General features: G+C 49.2%; 1 protein-coding gene across 4 annotated transcripts in view; it reads right to left on the bottom strand.

Moving 5' to 3' along the window:
- Positions 1 to 17,240, bottom strand: part of FOXK2 (forkhead box K2) — a 56,237-nt gene that overhangs the window by 17,215 nt on the left and 21,782 nt on the right. For all 4 annotated transcript variants that reach the window (XM_012656458.1, XM_012656459.1, XM_012656460.1 and 1 more), the window contains exons 2-4: positions 10,180 to 10,374; positions 5,018 to 5,165; positions 2,439 to 2,585 (exon numbers count right to left, since the gene is read on the bottom strand). In XM_012656458.1, the coding sequence (XP_012511912.1) occupies positions 2,439 to 2,585; positions 5,018 to 5,165; positions 10,180 to 10,374 (490 nt within the window). The remainder of the gene's footprint in view (positions 1 to 2,438; positions 2,586 to 5,017; positions 5,166 to 10,179; positions 10,375 to 17,240) is intronic.

Here is a 17,240-nt window from a genome sequence, read left to right as displayed (position 1 = left end):
GCCTCAGCCTCCCGAGTAGCTGGGACTACAGGCATGCGCCACCATGCCCGGCTAATTTTTTCTATATATTTTTAGTTCTCCGACTAATTTCTTTCTAATTTTTAGTAGAGACAGGGTGTTGCTCTTGCTCAGGCTGGTTTCGAACTCCTGAGCTCAAACAATCCGCCCGCCTCGGCCTCCCAGAGAGCTAGGATTACAGGCGTGAGCCACTGGAAGTTCACATTTTTTAAATGGGCTATGTTGCTGACAGTTGTATTTCTCTCTCAAAAGAAAAGGAACGTGGCTCTTTTAAGACATGAGGTTGTAACATGGAAAGGCTTTTTGCTTTAAGCCGGGAGGGAAGAATTCAGGGTAAGGCCTGACGCAAGGGGGTTTTAGGTGCAGTCAGTGGAGGGGCAGCTCAGAGAGTCTCCCGCAGAAAGAGCCCACGAGGGTCAGGTTCCAACAGCCGAGGGCATGGCTGAGGGTGGAGAGAGAGACGCGGGCACATGCTAAACTACAGGGTCTGGACAGGGGCCCCACTCCTGCTAAATGAGCTGGAGCTAGGAGGCATGGAAGGTCCCAGAAACAGCCTCACTCAGGTAAGACATGCACGGTGATCCTGATGGACTTCATCTAGACAGAAGAGAAAACGTCTCAATAAAAAGTGTAATAACAGTTCAAGCGAGAGGGTGCTTAATTTGTAGTTAAGTTTGTAATTCTACACCCTAAGTGGGCTATGAAGTCAATTCTGCGCACGGGCAGGAATCGGTGCGCTCACGGGGTCGGGGTTGGGGTCCTTGCCTCCCGGCCTGTGGTCCAAGGAAGGCTGGCCCAGGGAGTTCGACTCCCCGAACGGCCCATTCTGACTTCCTGACACAGGGCCCGGGAGACCAAGGCAGGGCCGGCCTTTACCCCTCCACCCTCTTCAGCAAGAAAACCCTGTGATGCTTGCAAGTGGTTCTCAAATAGATACAACCTAAGAGGAACAGATTAAAGTCTAACCAAGCTGTTTAGAAACACACATTCCCCAAAAGCCCCAGGGAACTGGTATTTCAAATCATCACAATTCTGCACATAGCTGCGCTTATGTTCGCAGAGACCCGCACAGGCCTGCACAGAGAGCTGCTCTCCACACGGAGTTTCTCTCCTTGACAAAGCTGTGGTCACCAGAACACGTGTAAGTTACTATCTAGTCCTGTTTTTTTTTTTTTTTCATTTTATATTTTAAGCACAACCTCACTTTTAAAGACTAAAATATGGTAAATATTGCCTGAATTACTACATTACTATGCAGCCCCGTTACTAAGAGACCCTGACATGTAGCTGGATCTGGACCTATTCTCCAAATCGGTGTTTTCCGCCCCCTTGCTGTGGCCAGGTGGGCAAGAGTGGCGGCTGAGTCTTACTTTGCACCTTCCACGACAAAGACCTTGATTCCCTTACAAAGCAAATGTTGAAGATTTGGTTGGTAGACTATTCTTACTACAGCATGTTTATACATCTGCAGTTACAAGTTTTTTTCCTTCAACAAACAGAAAACAATTTGCCCCCTCCACCACATCACTAGGCTATACTGTTCAACAGACATATTTTTTAAAGGATCATTTACTCATGAAACCAAAGCCTCAAAAGAATACAGTAGCCATTCCTGGTTATTTAACGGATTCAAAAATCATAAGCATACATACATTTCTTCTCTCTTTTGTTACATTTTTAATATTCTATATTTCAAACTTACCCTTTCCCAAATTGTTTCAATAGTGAGATTCTACTGTATATCCAGTAAATGGCTACACACAACACACACACGCAGAAACAGAAAAAACCTACACGATGTAAAAGTTTAAAAATTACTGGTGCACAGGTTGACCAATGGGAATGAGGATTTTACACTGATTTTAAAGTGCCCTCTGGGGTAACCCAGGGCTCCACCACAACCATCTGTTTTACATACTGACCGACTGGAGACGTCTTTTGAAAAAAGTGTTCCTGGGCAAAACAGTTTGAGCACTGTCCCTGTGCGAAGGCAACACTTGTGCCCATCAGCTGGAGCAGGTGAGGAGGACGGAAGAATGCCGGAGTAAAGCGTGGGTTAGATGCTTAAATCCTCCCACATGTCAGATTTGTGAAATAAACTGCACTGGTCAAAGAGAAACATGAACAATCCATGCTTTACAGATCCCACGCAGACACATGAATTTCCACGTATATGTGGAACGTAAAAACATTAAGTGTAGGTTTTCTTCCAGAACCATCCTTTCTCCCCTCTGCGCCATGCGAAGGTCAGACAGAGCATGGCAACACAGGCCTCCGGCACCTTCCTCGCCCTCATCGCATTCTACCTTCTCAGCCTGCGCCTGGCTGGAATCAAGCAGCCCTTGATCTTCCTCAGCACTGACGAGCCTCTACCAGACATGCCACAGATACTGGGTAGTAACGAACTGAAATGGACTCACCTGCCAGCCCTTGTCCGCAGTCCTGTAGTACGGGTAATTTTTAGTGATATGCGTATAAATGCCGTTTAGCGTGAGCTGTTTATCAGGAGCCATCGTGATCGCTTGTACTATTAGTTGTGCATAGGAGTAAGGAGGCTTTGAATCATCCTGCATTTAAAAAAAATGAGAGTACTGAAGTTATTGTAATTTTTTACTAAATTTACTGAAATTAGGGATTCTTGGTATTTTTAACTGTTTCTCTGATAATATTTCACTTTCCTTACTATAAAAGTAATATAATTCGAAAATTTGAAGGAAACAAATGGAAAAGTATGGATCAGTATGAAAAAGAACACCAAAAAAATCACAAAAGGAGAAAACCCAAATGTCACAAATGAAAAAGTAAGAAAACCCAAGGTAAACTTCTCGACCTTGGTGGAGCCCGGCCCTGTGGTGCCCCCCTGGTGACGGTGGGAGGCTGGCACGGCCAAAGCTGCCAGGGGCAGAGCAAGCAGCATGTCCTGCCGGGTGCCCAGCCTAGTGAGGAGCTTCATGGGCACCAGGAGCTGGCCGGAGTGCCCAAAGCCACAGGATCACCCAACACCCGCCCACCAAGGAGCCCTCACATGGTGCCTCATCACGTGGCTGAGTGTGTGAACTAGCTCGAATGAGGCGGCGGCATCCCGGGCAGATGCTGTTCTACCATGCGGGACTGCCATGCGCCCCCAGTGAGGCTGGAGTCCTGGTCCGGCTTGTTCAAGGCCACGGGTGGTTTGAGCCCCTACAACAGCCCACACACGTCAGCACAACCAACCCCTGGGCAAGGAGGTGCCACCCCTGCTCCTCAACGTCTAGGAAATACACATGTGAGCATGGATGAATAGCAAAACATGATGTTGAATGAAAAGAGTTAATCTGTAAAAGAATACATTCAAAATGATACTATTTATTTCAATTTTTAAAATGAATAATTATAGAAGTAAAAGGTCAGGGGCGGTGGCTCACACCTGCAATCCCAGCACTCTGGGAGGCCAAGGTGAGAGGATCACTTGAGGCCAGGAGTTTGAGACCAGCCTGAACAACACAGTGAGACAAAAAAATTTTTAAAAAATGCAAAAGAACCGGCCAGCTGACAGACAAATGGCAAGGACGTCAGCAGTACCCAGGGTGTCAGGAAGGGAGTAGCTTCTTGCACAGGTACCTGCACGGCATGGGCCATGTGCTTAGTGCTGAAAGCTAGTGGTGAGCACAGGGGCGTTGTTGTTATTCTTTAAACAGAAAGACTCAATCGCCTATAATCCCAGCACCCAGAAGACTCCCCCACATCCCCACTTTTTTTTTTTCAAGTGACAGGGTCTCGCTCTGTCGCCCAGGCTGGAGTGCAGTATCCTTGATCACAGCTCGCTGAAACGCAAGCCACAGGGCACAAGCGATCTTCCTGCCTCGGCCTCCCGAGTAGCTGGGATGACAGGTGCCACCGTGCTCCGTTTCATCCCTACTTTTAAATAGCTAACAAAGCCTTTGTCACTGTGTTTATGCTGTTGCTGTATTTCCTGGTGATCTTTTTTTTATGGGTATCTAAAAACTTTTTAAAAAGAAAAATATGTAACACAGACAGAAAAGTTCTAAGTACATTCATGTCAGCTGAACAAATTTTTGTAAAGTGAACATTGGCACACTAGGCCGAGGCAGATCACAGCCTGCATCCCAGATGCTCTCAGCTCACGGCCTCTACCTCTCAGAGAGGCTACCATTATTCCTGAATTTTTATAATAATCACAATTTTGCTACGGCACCCTGAAACAATACAATTTAGATTTGCCCGATTTCCAGCCTGATCAAAGTGGAATTGCACAGAAAGCAGCCTTGTGCCTCCGTGGGCCCAGCACAGACGCTGCTGGGCTGTGCTCTGCGTGGATGTACCACATGGTATAAATGTGCAAAGCGCTACCATGAACAGCTTTTATTCTCTTTTTTCCACTCAGCATTACGACAAGGGCGCTTTCGCCTAAGTGAACACGCTGTACGGAGTCCCCACCACGTCTTAATCACTGCTCCCTGGGGGGCACTCGGGCTGCTTTAATCTCCTGTCTCATACAAACTCTCATCCATTTCCCTCGGACCAAGTCCCAAGGGAAACTCCCGAGTCAAAGAATAAACACACACAGGGCCAGAGCGCAACCATCACACCTGCTGTGCCAAGAGGACGGAGGTATCCTCCCAAAAGGTTGTGTGTGTTTGCATAACCTTCAGGGCTCGAGACAGTGATGTTAAACTGTCGACGGTTTCCTGGGACACAAATGCGTGTGAGCTCCCTGAGGACCGAGACATTCTCTCTCGCTGTCAGCTCAGCTCTCGGCACCTGGGCCTGCGCCTGCCGCTGGGGAAGCTTCGGCTACGTGCGGATGACTGAAAGACGCGTGAGCAGAACCCCACACCAAGAGCACACTCAACAGCAGCACCACGACCAACCTGCACCCACAGGGACACCCGCTGCACTGGATCACGACACCCGCATTTCTCCACAGGCCCGGAGGGGCTGTTGCTAGACACACTGAGGACAGTGTAGCCACACCGTTTCAGGATCACAGAACATTTACCTTTGGGCTGTCTCCACCGGAAGCTTCCTTTTCATTTTCTGGCTGCGAGTTTTCAGCCATTAAATTGAGGTCAGATGGTATCACTCGGCCCATTTTGTACCCTGAAGACCCCGCTCCCCGGGGGCTGGATGGGCAGGAGTTGGCAGCACTGTGGGGAGAAGAGGTTGTTCTTCTCAGTCTATCACAGAACATACATCGTACTGCACTTTAACAACTGGCTGTCATTTCAGGGAAAACAAATATAAAAATTTTACAGAGAGAACATCAGTATTTCCCATGGAAAGACAGACTCTTACCAAGTCTCTGAAATTCCAGGTCACCCCAAGCAGCAATGTGGACACAGGGTGTTTGCGTCCACACGTCATCTCGTGACACTGTAAGCAAACTCTCATGGGAGCCAGCGGCCCACTCATCTGACCAGTGAGGAAACTGAGGCTCCAGATGTTCCAGAATATACCAAAAAGACAAAGCAACACACTGTGGGTCCAGGGCTTGAGTCTGGCAAAGGGGCATGGAGTCCACGGAGCTCTCGGCTTCAGAGGAGCCAGGACAGGCTGCGACGGGGCACCAGCAAGGACGGGGGAGCGTACGGAGCATGGCAGGACTACCAGCTGAGGATGTGCAAGTCAGGACGAACGGGTGGCTCTGCCTCGAGGACCGCAGCCGTGGACACTGACGCTGGCTGACGCTGGCTGACGCTGTGGCCGCAGGGCCCAGAAGTACAGGGTAGGTCAGGTAGAGCACCCCCGGAAGCAGAAACAGACACCTGCTCCTAAACACGTCCTTCCCCCCGCCAAGGCAGGGCAAAGGAGTATTCTGATTCTTGATCTCGGTGCTGATTACATCTGTGAGGTGTCGAGGAGCTGTGTATTTGGTTTACGCTCCATTTTCTGCACAGTGTACTTCAATAAAAAGAATGAGCCACTGATATCAAGATTATTTTAAAAATCAAGTCATATAGGTGTCTGGTGGGGGGAAAAAAGAAATACTGCAAATATATAGAAAGTTACTGGAAAAAATAACCAAGAAGCCTAACAGTCGTTACCTCTGAGAAACTAAAGTGAGGGCCAGGGAGATGTGGGGGTGGGGAGGGCAATACATCGCACCGGACTCTCCGCAGGGGTTCTGAGATCTGCCGCCAAGCGTTACCGAATGCCCGCTGAGGGTCCTTAACGTACTGGAGAGAGAGCAGGAACAGGAAAGACTCAGGGCATCTACAGGCTGTGAGCATAAAAACTAGCCAGCTTTTAAGAAGTCGAGGCTGCAGGCAAGCGTGGACGTGGGGAAGGCACGCGCCCGGGGGGCTGCACGGCAGGTTTGGAGAGGCAGGCTCACTCCACCTCCAACAACGCCCTGTCCCAGAGCACCCGTGGCTGCTGGGCAGTCCTGCTCGGTGCGGGGTTCCCAAGGCTGTCGCTCTGAGCTGTGTCCGATGGAGGTGAGTGGGCTTTCTCCTCCAGCTCAGCGAGTCCTGCATACTTCCCGCGTAGTACTCCGTAAACACCCGGCAGCGGGACTCCTTGACTCGCGCCTACCCACCAACACATTCACTGTTCAGTCCGCTTAGTCACGTACAGACAAATTCAACCAAAGTGGGAAGCAGAGAAGGGACTTCCTCGGCAAAGTAGCCACAGGGGGAGACGGAGGACGAGAGGGTGCCTGACCCCAACAGCAGCTGCCTCCAGACAGCACCTAGCATGGGGCAGTGGCTAGAGTCCACCTGGCCACTCCCTCCATTTAACAGATAAATAAATGCACCAAAGATGCTTTTCCAGAAGGCCTATTTGTCTTTCAATATTTTATTGCGGTAAAATATACGTCATATAAACTTCAGCATTTAAACCATTTTTCAGGGTATACACATTCACACTGCTGTGTAGCCATCACCACCATCCCTCTCCAAGACTTGCTCATCTTATAAAACTGACACTAACGCTCCACCCTCCTCCCCCAGGCCCTGGCACCCACTCTGTTTTCTGTCTCTATGAATCTGACTGCTCAGGGACCTCCCGCAAGTGAAATCAGACAGCACGGTCCTGAGTGACTGGCCTACTTCACCGAGCACGATGTCCTCAGGGTTAATCCCTGGTTTACCCATTAGCATGTGTCAGGAGTTCCTCCCTCTTCAAGGCTGAATACTATTCACTGCACGGATGCTACATGCTGTTTGTCCATTCATCCATCCGACACTTGGGCTGCTTCTACCTTTCGGCTGTGGTGAACAGTGCTGCTACGACCACGGGCGTGCAAGTGTCTCCTCGACACCCTGCTTTCAGTTCTCCTGGGCATGTACCCAGAAGCGGAATTGCTGGATCACACGGTACTCCTGTTTTTAGTGTTTCGAGGACCGACCATACTGTTTTCCACGCAGCTGCACCGTTTCACACTCCCACCAACAGCGCACAGGCCTCCCACTTCTCCAAGTCCTCACCAACACTGCCTTCTGCGTTTTCACAGTGGCCGTCCTAATGGGTGAGGTGGCATCTCACTGTGGTTCTGATTTGCATTTCCCTGATGACTAATGATGCTAAGCATCTTTTCATGTGTTTATTGGCCATCTGTGTATCTTCTTCAGAGAAACGTCTTTTGCAGCTTTCACCTGGGTCTTGGCTGGTCTGAAGGTAGTGACTTAGCTCACCTGATTGCTCACAGTTACAGACTGAACTCCTGTCCTACCACCTTCCCCTTCCCACTACAGCACTTCACTAGTCTATGTATGTAAAATAAATAACTGCATCTTTTGTCTTTTTGTTGTTGAGTTTTAGGGAGTTCTCAATATACTTCAGATATCAATCTTTTGACATATACGTGATTTGCAAATACCTTCTCCCATTCCATGGATTGCCTTTTTGTTCTGTTTATATTATCTTTTGATACACAAAATTTTTAGATTTTGATGAAGTCCAATTTGTCTTTTTAAAAAGACAAATGCAGGCCGGGCGCGGTGGCTCACGCCTGTAATCCTAGCACTCTGGGAGGCCGAGGTGGGTGGATCGTTTGAGCTCAGGAGTTCAAGACCAGCCTGAGCGAGAGCGAGACTCCGTCTCTACCAAAAATGGAAAGAAATTAATTCGACAGCTAAAAATTTATAGAAAAAATTAGCCGGGCATGGCGGCGCATGCCTGTAGTCCCAGCTACTCGGGAGGCTGAGGCAGGAGGATCACTTGAGCCCAGGGGTTTGAGGTTGCTGTGAGCTAGGCTGACGCCACGGCACTCACTCTAGCCCAGGCAACAGAGTAAGACTCTGTCTCAAAAAAAAAAAAAAAAAATGACAAATGCCTTTGTTGTCTGTGCCTTTGGTGACAAATCCAAGAAATCACTGCCAAACCCAATGTCATGAAGCTTCTATCCTATGTTTTCTTCTTAGAGTTTTACAGTTTTAGGTCTTACCGTTAGGTCTTTGGTCCACTTTGAGTTAATTTTTGCATGTGGTATAAGTTAAGGGTCTGATTTCATTCTTTTGCATGTGGATATCGAGTTTTCCCAGCACCATCTGTTGAAAAGTCTGTCCTTTCCCCATTTTATGGTCTTGGCGCCCTTGTCGACGATCACTTGACCACCCATGTGAAGGTTCATTTCTGGGCTCTCTGCTCTATTCCACTGGTCTGTATGTCTGTCTTTATGCCACCACCACACTGTTTTGATTACTATAGCTTTATAGTAAGTTTTGAAATCAGGAAGTGTGATTTCTCCTGCTTTGATCTTCTTTTTTAAGATTGTTTTGACTATTTCGGGTTCCTTGAGATTCCACATGGGTTTTAGGATGGGTTTTTCTGTTTCTTTTCTTTCTTTCCTATTTTTAGAGACAGGGTCTGGCTCTGTCACCCAGGCTGGAGTGCAGTGGCGTGATCATAGCTCCCTGCAGCTTTGAACTCCTGTGCTCAAGTGACCCACCTGCCTCAGCAGCTGGGGCTACAAGTGTGCACCACCACACCCAGCTAATTTTTAAAGTTTTTCTAGAGACAGGGTCTTGCTATGTTGGTCTCAAACTCCTGGCCTCAAGTGACCCTCCTGTCTCAGCCTCCCAAAGCACTAGGATTACAGGTGTGAGCCACTGTGCCCAGCCAGGTTTCTCTATTTGTGCAAAAACTGTCATTGATAACAAAGAATTTAACTTGACAGGGAAAAAAAAAAGTTACTGGGATTTTGACAGGGATCATGCTGAATCTGTAGATTGGTTTGGGTAGTATTAACATCTTAACAATATTAAGTCTTTCCTATGCATCAACGTGGGTGTGTTTCCATTTATTTATGTCTACTTAATTTCCAGAAGGCCTATTATTGATGCTGGTTGTTAAGATAAAAAACACAAGCATGCGGCGTAAAGGTATAACCCAGAGAAGTCCAAGTGCCCTCGGTCAGCCATTTTTAAGGGCCAGCTCCAGGAAGACCAAGAGGGGCCCTTCTCTGCCTCCCAGCCCTGCTGTGTGGACAGACCCAGACTGCAGGACACTGACGCATATTTGTTTAACGTGCTCATTCCACACCAAAGTCCAACATCACCTACAGCTGAGAAGATGCCCACGTTATCTACTCCTCTAGCCTACCCAGGACCCACCAGAACCACCAGACTGGAGCTGGGCTGAGCCCAGGCGCCGTCCCCAGGGTCAGAGCTGGGCTTCCTACTGACTGCACACGGCAACCTGACACGCTTCAAGACCACCACCAAAACACACACCTACGGTTCTGTGGCTGTTCCTCGCCCTAAATTACTCTCCCCTGAGAGCACCACATGAACCTAACAGTAGTGTGCCAGGTTCCAGGTTCTGCCCGAGGAGGGCCAGCCGTGTGCTTGGAAGGCACCCAGTCTCTCTTGGGACATCACAAGGAACACAGTGTGGTCAAACCAAAGGGCAAGTTTTCAGAATTTATGTGAAACTGTAGCAAACTAGAAATATTCAAAATTAAAATTAAAATCTACCTCATACTTCAGGCCAATATTACACATCATCTGCCCCTTCAATTTATACTCCAATAAAAAGAAGCCATGAGTGAAAACCAGGAACATTTGGGAACTGCATTTCACGATGCTGGAAATTCAGAGCAGTCTTCAGAAACTCAGTGGCATCCTGAGCACCCGCGACATCCCTCTCTCTATATGAGGCAGCCCCAAGGAAGGGGAAGGTGTCACTGGGGCCTGTGACGCTGACAGGATGCTGTACCTGATGGTCCCCGTGGGGGAGGGGAGGGGGCTGATGAGGTGGGCCATGGTGTCTGGAATGTTGATGGTCAGGGGCGAGATGTGCGGCTGCACGGCCTTCACCGGGGACTCGGGCGCCTCCTGCTTCTCCCTCTTCTCGCTGGACAAGGCAGTGAATGTGATCTTGATGTTTGTGCTTGGAAACCTGAACGTGCACCTGGAAAAGAGAAGCCCACGGTCAGCGCCTTCCGCTGCCCGGCCAGAGCGGAGGCAGAGTCCCTGAGCGTCCCCGTGGCACTGCAGCAGGTGAGGACACACGGGTAACACTTCAAAGCTCAGCTCACCATGTTACCGCAAGTCGCTTAATGAATGAACAAGTAAGGTGTCTGGTGACTTTAAAACATGAATAGACAGAATGCTATTCTGACCAGGAAATAGGAAAATTAAAAGTATAGGCTCAAAAAAGACTCTAATACCACTTAATATGCATCATTCCTTTTAAAATAAATGCACAAATATGATGTGGGTCTTATAGTAGACTTAAAACAAAAACTCAAATGCCGCTTAGTATATATTATTCCTTTAAAAATAAACATAAAAATATACCTGGGTCATCAAGAATAGACCATTTTGTGGTAGTTTTCTTATATAAGAAAGAAAAATTCTTTGTCTTAAAAAAAAAAAAAACCCTATCACCATTTTCACTGAGCAAACAACAGTCAGAGACATTAAATCACAGGGGAAAGTTTCGCAACGTAACACTCGGGTTCACATTTCATGCAGCTTTCTTGACGTGACTCAAGCATATTTAAAGGAAAAAAAAAAAACGGGATGCAAGCCAAATACCTTCAAAGAATAAAATTTAAAAATAGCCCCACGGACTCTCAGAATCTCCAAGTCTCAATTCTGTGCCCAGTTAAACACACTCTGCCTGTCTACGCAGGCCCACCAACGAGCCAGTGCTGTTCCGCTCAGCTCACGTCCGGCAAACTTCCTGCCGACAGGTCCCTCTCAACAGGGTGGTCAGTCCTCCCTGCAGACTCAGTGGATGGAGAAGAACCTAACAGAACGACCACCTCCTGTGTGTGCAGGACACCACTCTTTCCTGCTCCTCCCTGGCAGAGGCTTCTTCTCTGTCCCCCACTGGATGCTCCTCTTTCACGCCTCCCCCCAGTGTTCAGTGCCCTGGCCCAGAAGCAGCTGCTCCCGCCACGCTGACCCCGGGGCAAGCCCTTCGGGACTGAGAGGGAGAGCTCCACACACACGCCTACTCCCAAAGCCCCACTTCCAGCTCGAGTGTCCCCCTGCACCCTGGACCCCATCTCCAATCACCTACCAACGCCTCCATCTGCACCAACACTGGGGGTCGCAAACAAGACCTCCAACCCAGGCTCCCCGTGCAGGCAAGTGTGGAGTTGCCCGATCCACTCCCTGGGGTGTCAGCTCTCGCCTCCAAAACACCCTCATCTTCAAAACCAAAAATGTGTGCTCTGCCAAAGTCCCTTCTAAGACACTGAAAAACCAAGCCACCTTGTCCCGTTCACCCTCTAGGAGAAAATGTTTGTAAATCACATACCCAACAAAGGACTCTCACCCAGATGACATAAGAACTATCCAAAGTCAACAACCAGAAAACAATCCAATTAGAAAATGGGCAAAAGAGTCGCACAGACACTTCACGAAATCAACACATTAAAGGTGTCCAGCATCACTAACCATTAAGGCCGTGCAAATTAAGAGCCTCATGAGATACCACTAAACACCTATGAGACGGGTAAAATTTAAAAGACTGGCAACACCAAGCGTTGGTGAGGATGTGGAGAAACAGATCTCTCCTCTGTTGCTCATGGGAACGCAAAAGGGTACAGCACCCAGAAAATCAGTTTGGCAGCTTCTCATAAAGTTAAACATACACATATCACGTGACCAAGCAATTGTACTCCTGGGCGTTTATCCCGGAGAAATGAAAACCCGTGTTCACACAAAGCCCGTACGCAAACGTACACAGCAGCATTGTTCACGACAGCCCCAAACTGGAAACCACTCAAGCGCCCTTCAGCGGGAGCGGTTAAAGGCTGGCTCCGACACACAGCAACTGCACGTGTGGAGTGGAAAAGGCCAGGCCCCGGAAGTTTGCCCTGTACAATCCATCTATCTGACATTCCCAGAATGACAACATCACAGACAGGAAGGGCACATGCTGGTGGCCAGGGCTGGGGGAGGGTGGACACGTGGTCCTAAGGAGCAGCACCACAGAGGCCTGTGCACCTGTACAGGGGGCAATATGTCAAATCACAGCCATGCCCAAACAAAACGCGTGCAACGGAGAGAGAGAACTCACCTACCACATCCCACTCCCACCAGCTGCCGCGTCTCCCTCCCCCTCTACCAGCAAGGGGGGGGTTCTCAGCGGACGAGGCTGGTCGCCATGACTCGGGGAGACCAGGCGGGGAGGTGCTAAGCCCCACAGTGCAGTACGGCCACCACGGAGAGTGACCTGCCCACAGCCCAGGGCCTCTCCTGACATCCCGCGCCCAGGCTCTCAGGTTCACACCACAGCGTCCGTCTCATCCAGCAGCCATGGTGGGTCTCTGAGACAGTTCTAACTGCACAGGGCCCACTCGCAAGGGCCCAGAGGGGAAAATGGGCCTCTGCTCCTCCTGCCTTCTGGCAGGGGCCCCTCCCCTCAGACCCCAGGCCCCCACCTCGCCTCCCACTCTGCTGCCCTCCCACGGCCTTCCTGAGCCTCCTCCGATTGCCCCCCCAATCCTTGCCTCTTCTCACTTCCAGTTGCGCCTGCTGGTCCTTCTGTGGGCCAGGTGGGCTGCTCCCCCAACAGCATGTTCAGCTCAGTGCTGCAACCCGGGCCTAGGAGACCCCCACCATATATGTACTAGGCCCTCAGCACACACTGGCTGAATTAATGAAAAAAATACCCAATTTCATATTACAACAGGAATTTGAATAAGCAAATCACACGTCCAGAACAAACCCACCCAAGCACCTTGTAGCTGCGTCGCTACCACCAGTGAGACCCGAATCACCGTGCTGGGCCTGGGACAGAAGAGGGTTAGATCCCACTAGGCACTCAACTTCTAGCGCAAGAGATGGGACAGTATTGGAGTGAGGATAAACCTTCTCTCTTTCCCCTCATGTGCAGAAGACGGTTTGGTTTGGGTTGTCCAGTGTGATTTGCCCACAAGGCCCACTTGGCAGAGTCTGTCCCGGGCGGGCCGGGAGGGAGCTGGAGCTCCGCGCTCACACGGAGGAAGGGTGCGGGAACCAGGCGGTGTCAGCGCCTCCACCTTCTTGGGCTTGAGAGTATATATTTAAGACACTGATCCTTTCGTGTATGTACAATACAGCCTAATTTATATCCTTGCAAATTATGAAGTGAATCAACCAAGATCGAGAAAAAGACAAATCTTCACTGGTATCTAAACCAAAGGGTGGAAGGCAGGAGCAGAGAGAACCAGTGAACGGAAGATGTCAAGTTGCTTCAAGCTGCACACCACACACTGCTGCTGAAAAGCCTTAATTAAGCACTGACGGTGTGCTGGGACACGATGATGGGGCGTCCACGCTGAAACACGAGGCCAAGGTCAAAAGATGAGAAAAGTGCGTGTGCAGTGGCAAGTCACTGTTCGCTGTGTACGTTCCAAATCCAAATGCCCACTTATGGTGTGTGTTAAAAGGAAACTCACCATCTGCCACGTGCTTCAGATCTGCTCAACCTGACTCCTAGAGTCACATGGAAGTCACCTCCAGGTTCCACTCCCTGCAGCAAGGGACAAACTCTTACCCCGAGGCCACAGGAAGACTGGCCTGGCCAAGGTTCCACCAGGAGCTGCGACCCACCCCAAGACACCGGCCTGCCAGGGGAAAGTCCTGAGACCACCCAACCTCTCACACCAGCCTAACGGCGGCAGGAACCGTGGGGGCCCCAGGCAGCACCGCCCTCCCTGCAGGGCTCCTCTCAGGACCTCAGCTGCAGGCTGGTCACACCACTAACAGAGATAACAGGACACGTGAGGGGCAACCACGGCAACTTGGAGGATGAAGCTTCGCAAGACGGACACTAAAGATACTTGCTACGTTCCGTCAGATGGTGTACGACTTCATCTGCACACAAGTGAAAACCAAACTAAAAGTAAAGAATAAAGTGAAACCAGTGAACTGGGAATGCAGATTATCTGTAACACTCTAGGCAATGATTTCTTTAAACCAAATATAAGCAAATGGGGACAAACTACATTTACCAAATTCGAATGGAAGCAGTAACTGTTAGGGAACCGGATGTGAGAAATATGCCACAATCGCGGCCACTGTCACCATCTAGTCTAAAACAGAAGATTCAGGCCAGGATGTGTTCATGTAAAGAGCAGGCACTTGGAGGCAGCAGACAAAAGTTCTGCCGTGGCCGTAACGTTCTCCCCGATCCAGAGGGGAAGGCAAAGCCCTGGCAAGCCAGATGCACCGAGATGGCAAGACCGACACAGCCTAAGCTGGTCACACTTGAGCACACGTGCACCCTGGGGAACAAACAGCCAGAAGAGGAACATACGCAGACATGTGTGGGGTGTCTCCCAACAAACCGAGCTCTGTCCTAATCAGAAGACGGGAAGACGGAAACAAAGGTGGGCTGAGATGGAAGAGCCTGGTCACCTGGACCACAGGATGGTGGTGTGGCCGTGGAGACCTATGCTCCCTGCAGTGACCTGGAGGACGACGCTGCAGCAGACACACACCAGGACTCACGCGAACCCGCCAGGACACTGAGCCTCCTGCAGGCCCCCCAGCCTGCGCTGGGCCCCGGCTCTCCGACACCCGTGTCCGTCATCACTCCTCCCCCCACGCAGGCTGGGCGGCCAGAACGAGCCCATCGCCTTACCTCTCTGTGCCTCGGCCTCCTCCACTCTAAAACAGAGATGACAGCATCAGTGTCGTGAGGATTAGTGCAGCTGACATTTATCAAACAGATGTTTATTAAAATGAGAAAAAAAAAACATCTGCAGTCCTACTTCAAGATGTTAATACTAAAATGCTCAACATCACTAATCCCCAGAGAAATGCAAATTAAAACCGCAATGAAATACCACCTTACCCCTGTCAGAATGGCCATTACTAAAAAGTCAAAAAACAACAGATGCTGGGGTGGATGCGGAGAGAAAGGAAAGCTCACACACTGCCGCTGGGACTGCAAACCGGTACAGACCCGATGGAAACCAGTGTGGAGACTCCCCAAAGAACTAAATGTGCACCTACCATTTGGTCCAGCAATCCCACTGCTGGGCATCCAAAGGAAATGGAGTCAGTAATCACTCGAATGTTTACTGCAGCACAATTCACAATCGCAAAGATTGCAAACCTAAGTGTCCGTCAACTCATGAGTGGATAAAGAAAATGTGGTATGTATATACCCTCGAGTACTACTCAGCCATAAAAAGGAATGAAATAATGTCATTTGCAGGCATGTGTGGTAAACTGGAGACCATTATCCTAAGTGAAGTACCTCAGGAATGGAAAAGCAAACACCACATGTTTTCACCAATAAGTGGGAGCTACTAGATGGGCACATTCAGGCACAAAGTGACATAAAGGACACAAGAAACCAAGAAGGGGGTGGAGGGGAGGGAGCGTCTGCGATAAAAACCTACCTACTGGGTGTGGTGAACACTCTTCTGGCGATGGGCACACCGAAGCCCTGACAAAAGATACCCATGTAACAGAAGCATTTGTACCTCCTTAATTAATATTTTGAAATTTAAAAAAAGATACTAACACTTTTTCCCACAGACGGGCATCTGTCATCCATCGTACTTTCTGTTCAAGTCCATTCTGGGGTTTTGCAGAAAGCCCACCCTTGACCAGGAGAGCACACTCCTGGCCTGTCCTCCCAGGAGAGAAGCAGCAGCAGCGTGTGGCTCTAACAGGGAAAGGTGACAAAGGCAAGTTCCTCCCTTGGGGCATGGGGCAACAGGCAACCTCTGTATCTTCTCAGTGTGTTTCTGCATTCCACACAACAGGACCATATCCCATGCTGCCAGTGGGCTGGGCCCCTCCCCAGAGGGTCACCCGCGGTGTCCTGACAGTGCTGCCTGCGGGCCGGGGCACCACCACACCAAGCACATCCTTCGTTCGCACCCAATTTCCAGCATTTCCAATTAAAGACAACAACAAATGCCATGCCGTGACAAGGCTATCTCCACGGCACAGGGTGGCCCCAGCCCCTGGAGATGAAAGTGGTGTAACTGTGTTTTAATCTAAGAGTGAACCTCTTCTCGTATGTTTATGAGCCATGAAATACATTTAAAAGCTATGCTGGTAACTTTGTATTTCTTAATCTGGGCTCTGATTGCATGTGTGAGAGTTCCTGTTTTGGGTTTTTTTTTCCCTCAAGAAAGAAAGAGGAATCTATTAATTTGCCAGCAAATGAGGAGGCTGCCAGACTCCTGTCTCAAAGTACCAATGTCCTTTGTATCAGTTTTTCCGATTTAAGTCATTACACTGATCATGAGAGAGAATGAACCTGAAGCATTCTCAGAGTTGAGAAAGAGACAGGACATGAAAGCAAATGTGATGACGTGCTAACACTTGGGGAATCTGGGTGAAGGGTAGGCACACTGGAATTTTTTTATTTCAGAGTATCTCAGGGGTACAAACATTTTGGTTACATAAATTGCTTTTGTACCATTTGAGTAAAAGATACAAGTGTGCCCATCCCCCAGATAGTGTGCATCGTACCTGTTAGGTAGGTGTGAATTTACCCATCCCCTCCCCCTCACCTGCTTGATTTCCAATGAGTATTATTTCCATATGTGCGCATAAGTGTTGATCGATTAGTTACAACATAATGGTGAGTATGTGTGGTGTTTGTTTTTCTATTCTTGTGATACTTCACTTAGAAGAATGGGCTGTAGCTCCATCCAGGTTAATACAAGAGGTGCTAGATCACCATTGTTTTTTGTGGCTGAGTAATACTTCGTGGTGTACATATACCACATTTTATTAATCCACTCATGTATTAATGGGCACTTGGGTTGTTGTCACATCTTTGCAAGTGTGAATTGTGCTGCTATAAAC

The sequence above is a fragment of the Propithecus coquereli genome, unplaced genomic scaffold (genome assembly GCF_000956105.1).
Source record: "Propithecus coquereli isolate 6110/MARCELLA unplaced genomic scaffold, Pcoq_1.0 Scaffold501, whole genome shotgun sequence".
In the NCBI taxonomy this organism is placed as follows: domain Eukaryota; kingdom Metazoa; phylum Chordata; class Mammalia; order Primates; family Indriidae; genus Propithecus; species Propithecus coquereli.
This window is presented reverse-complemented; position numbering and strand designations above follow the sequence as displayed.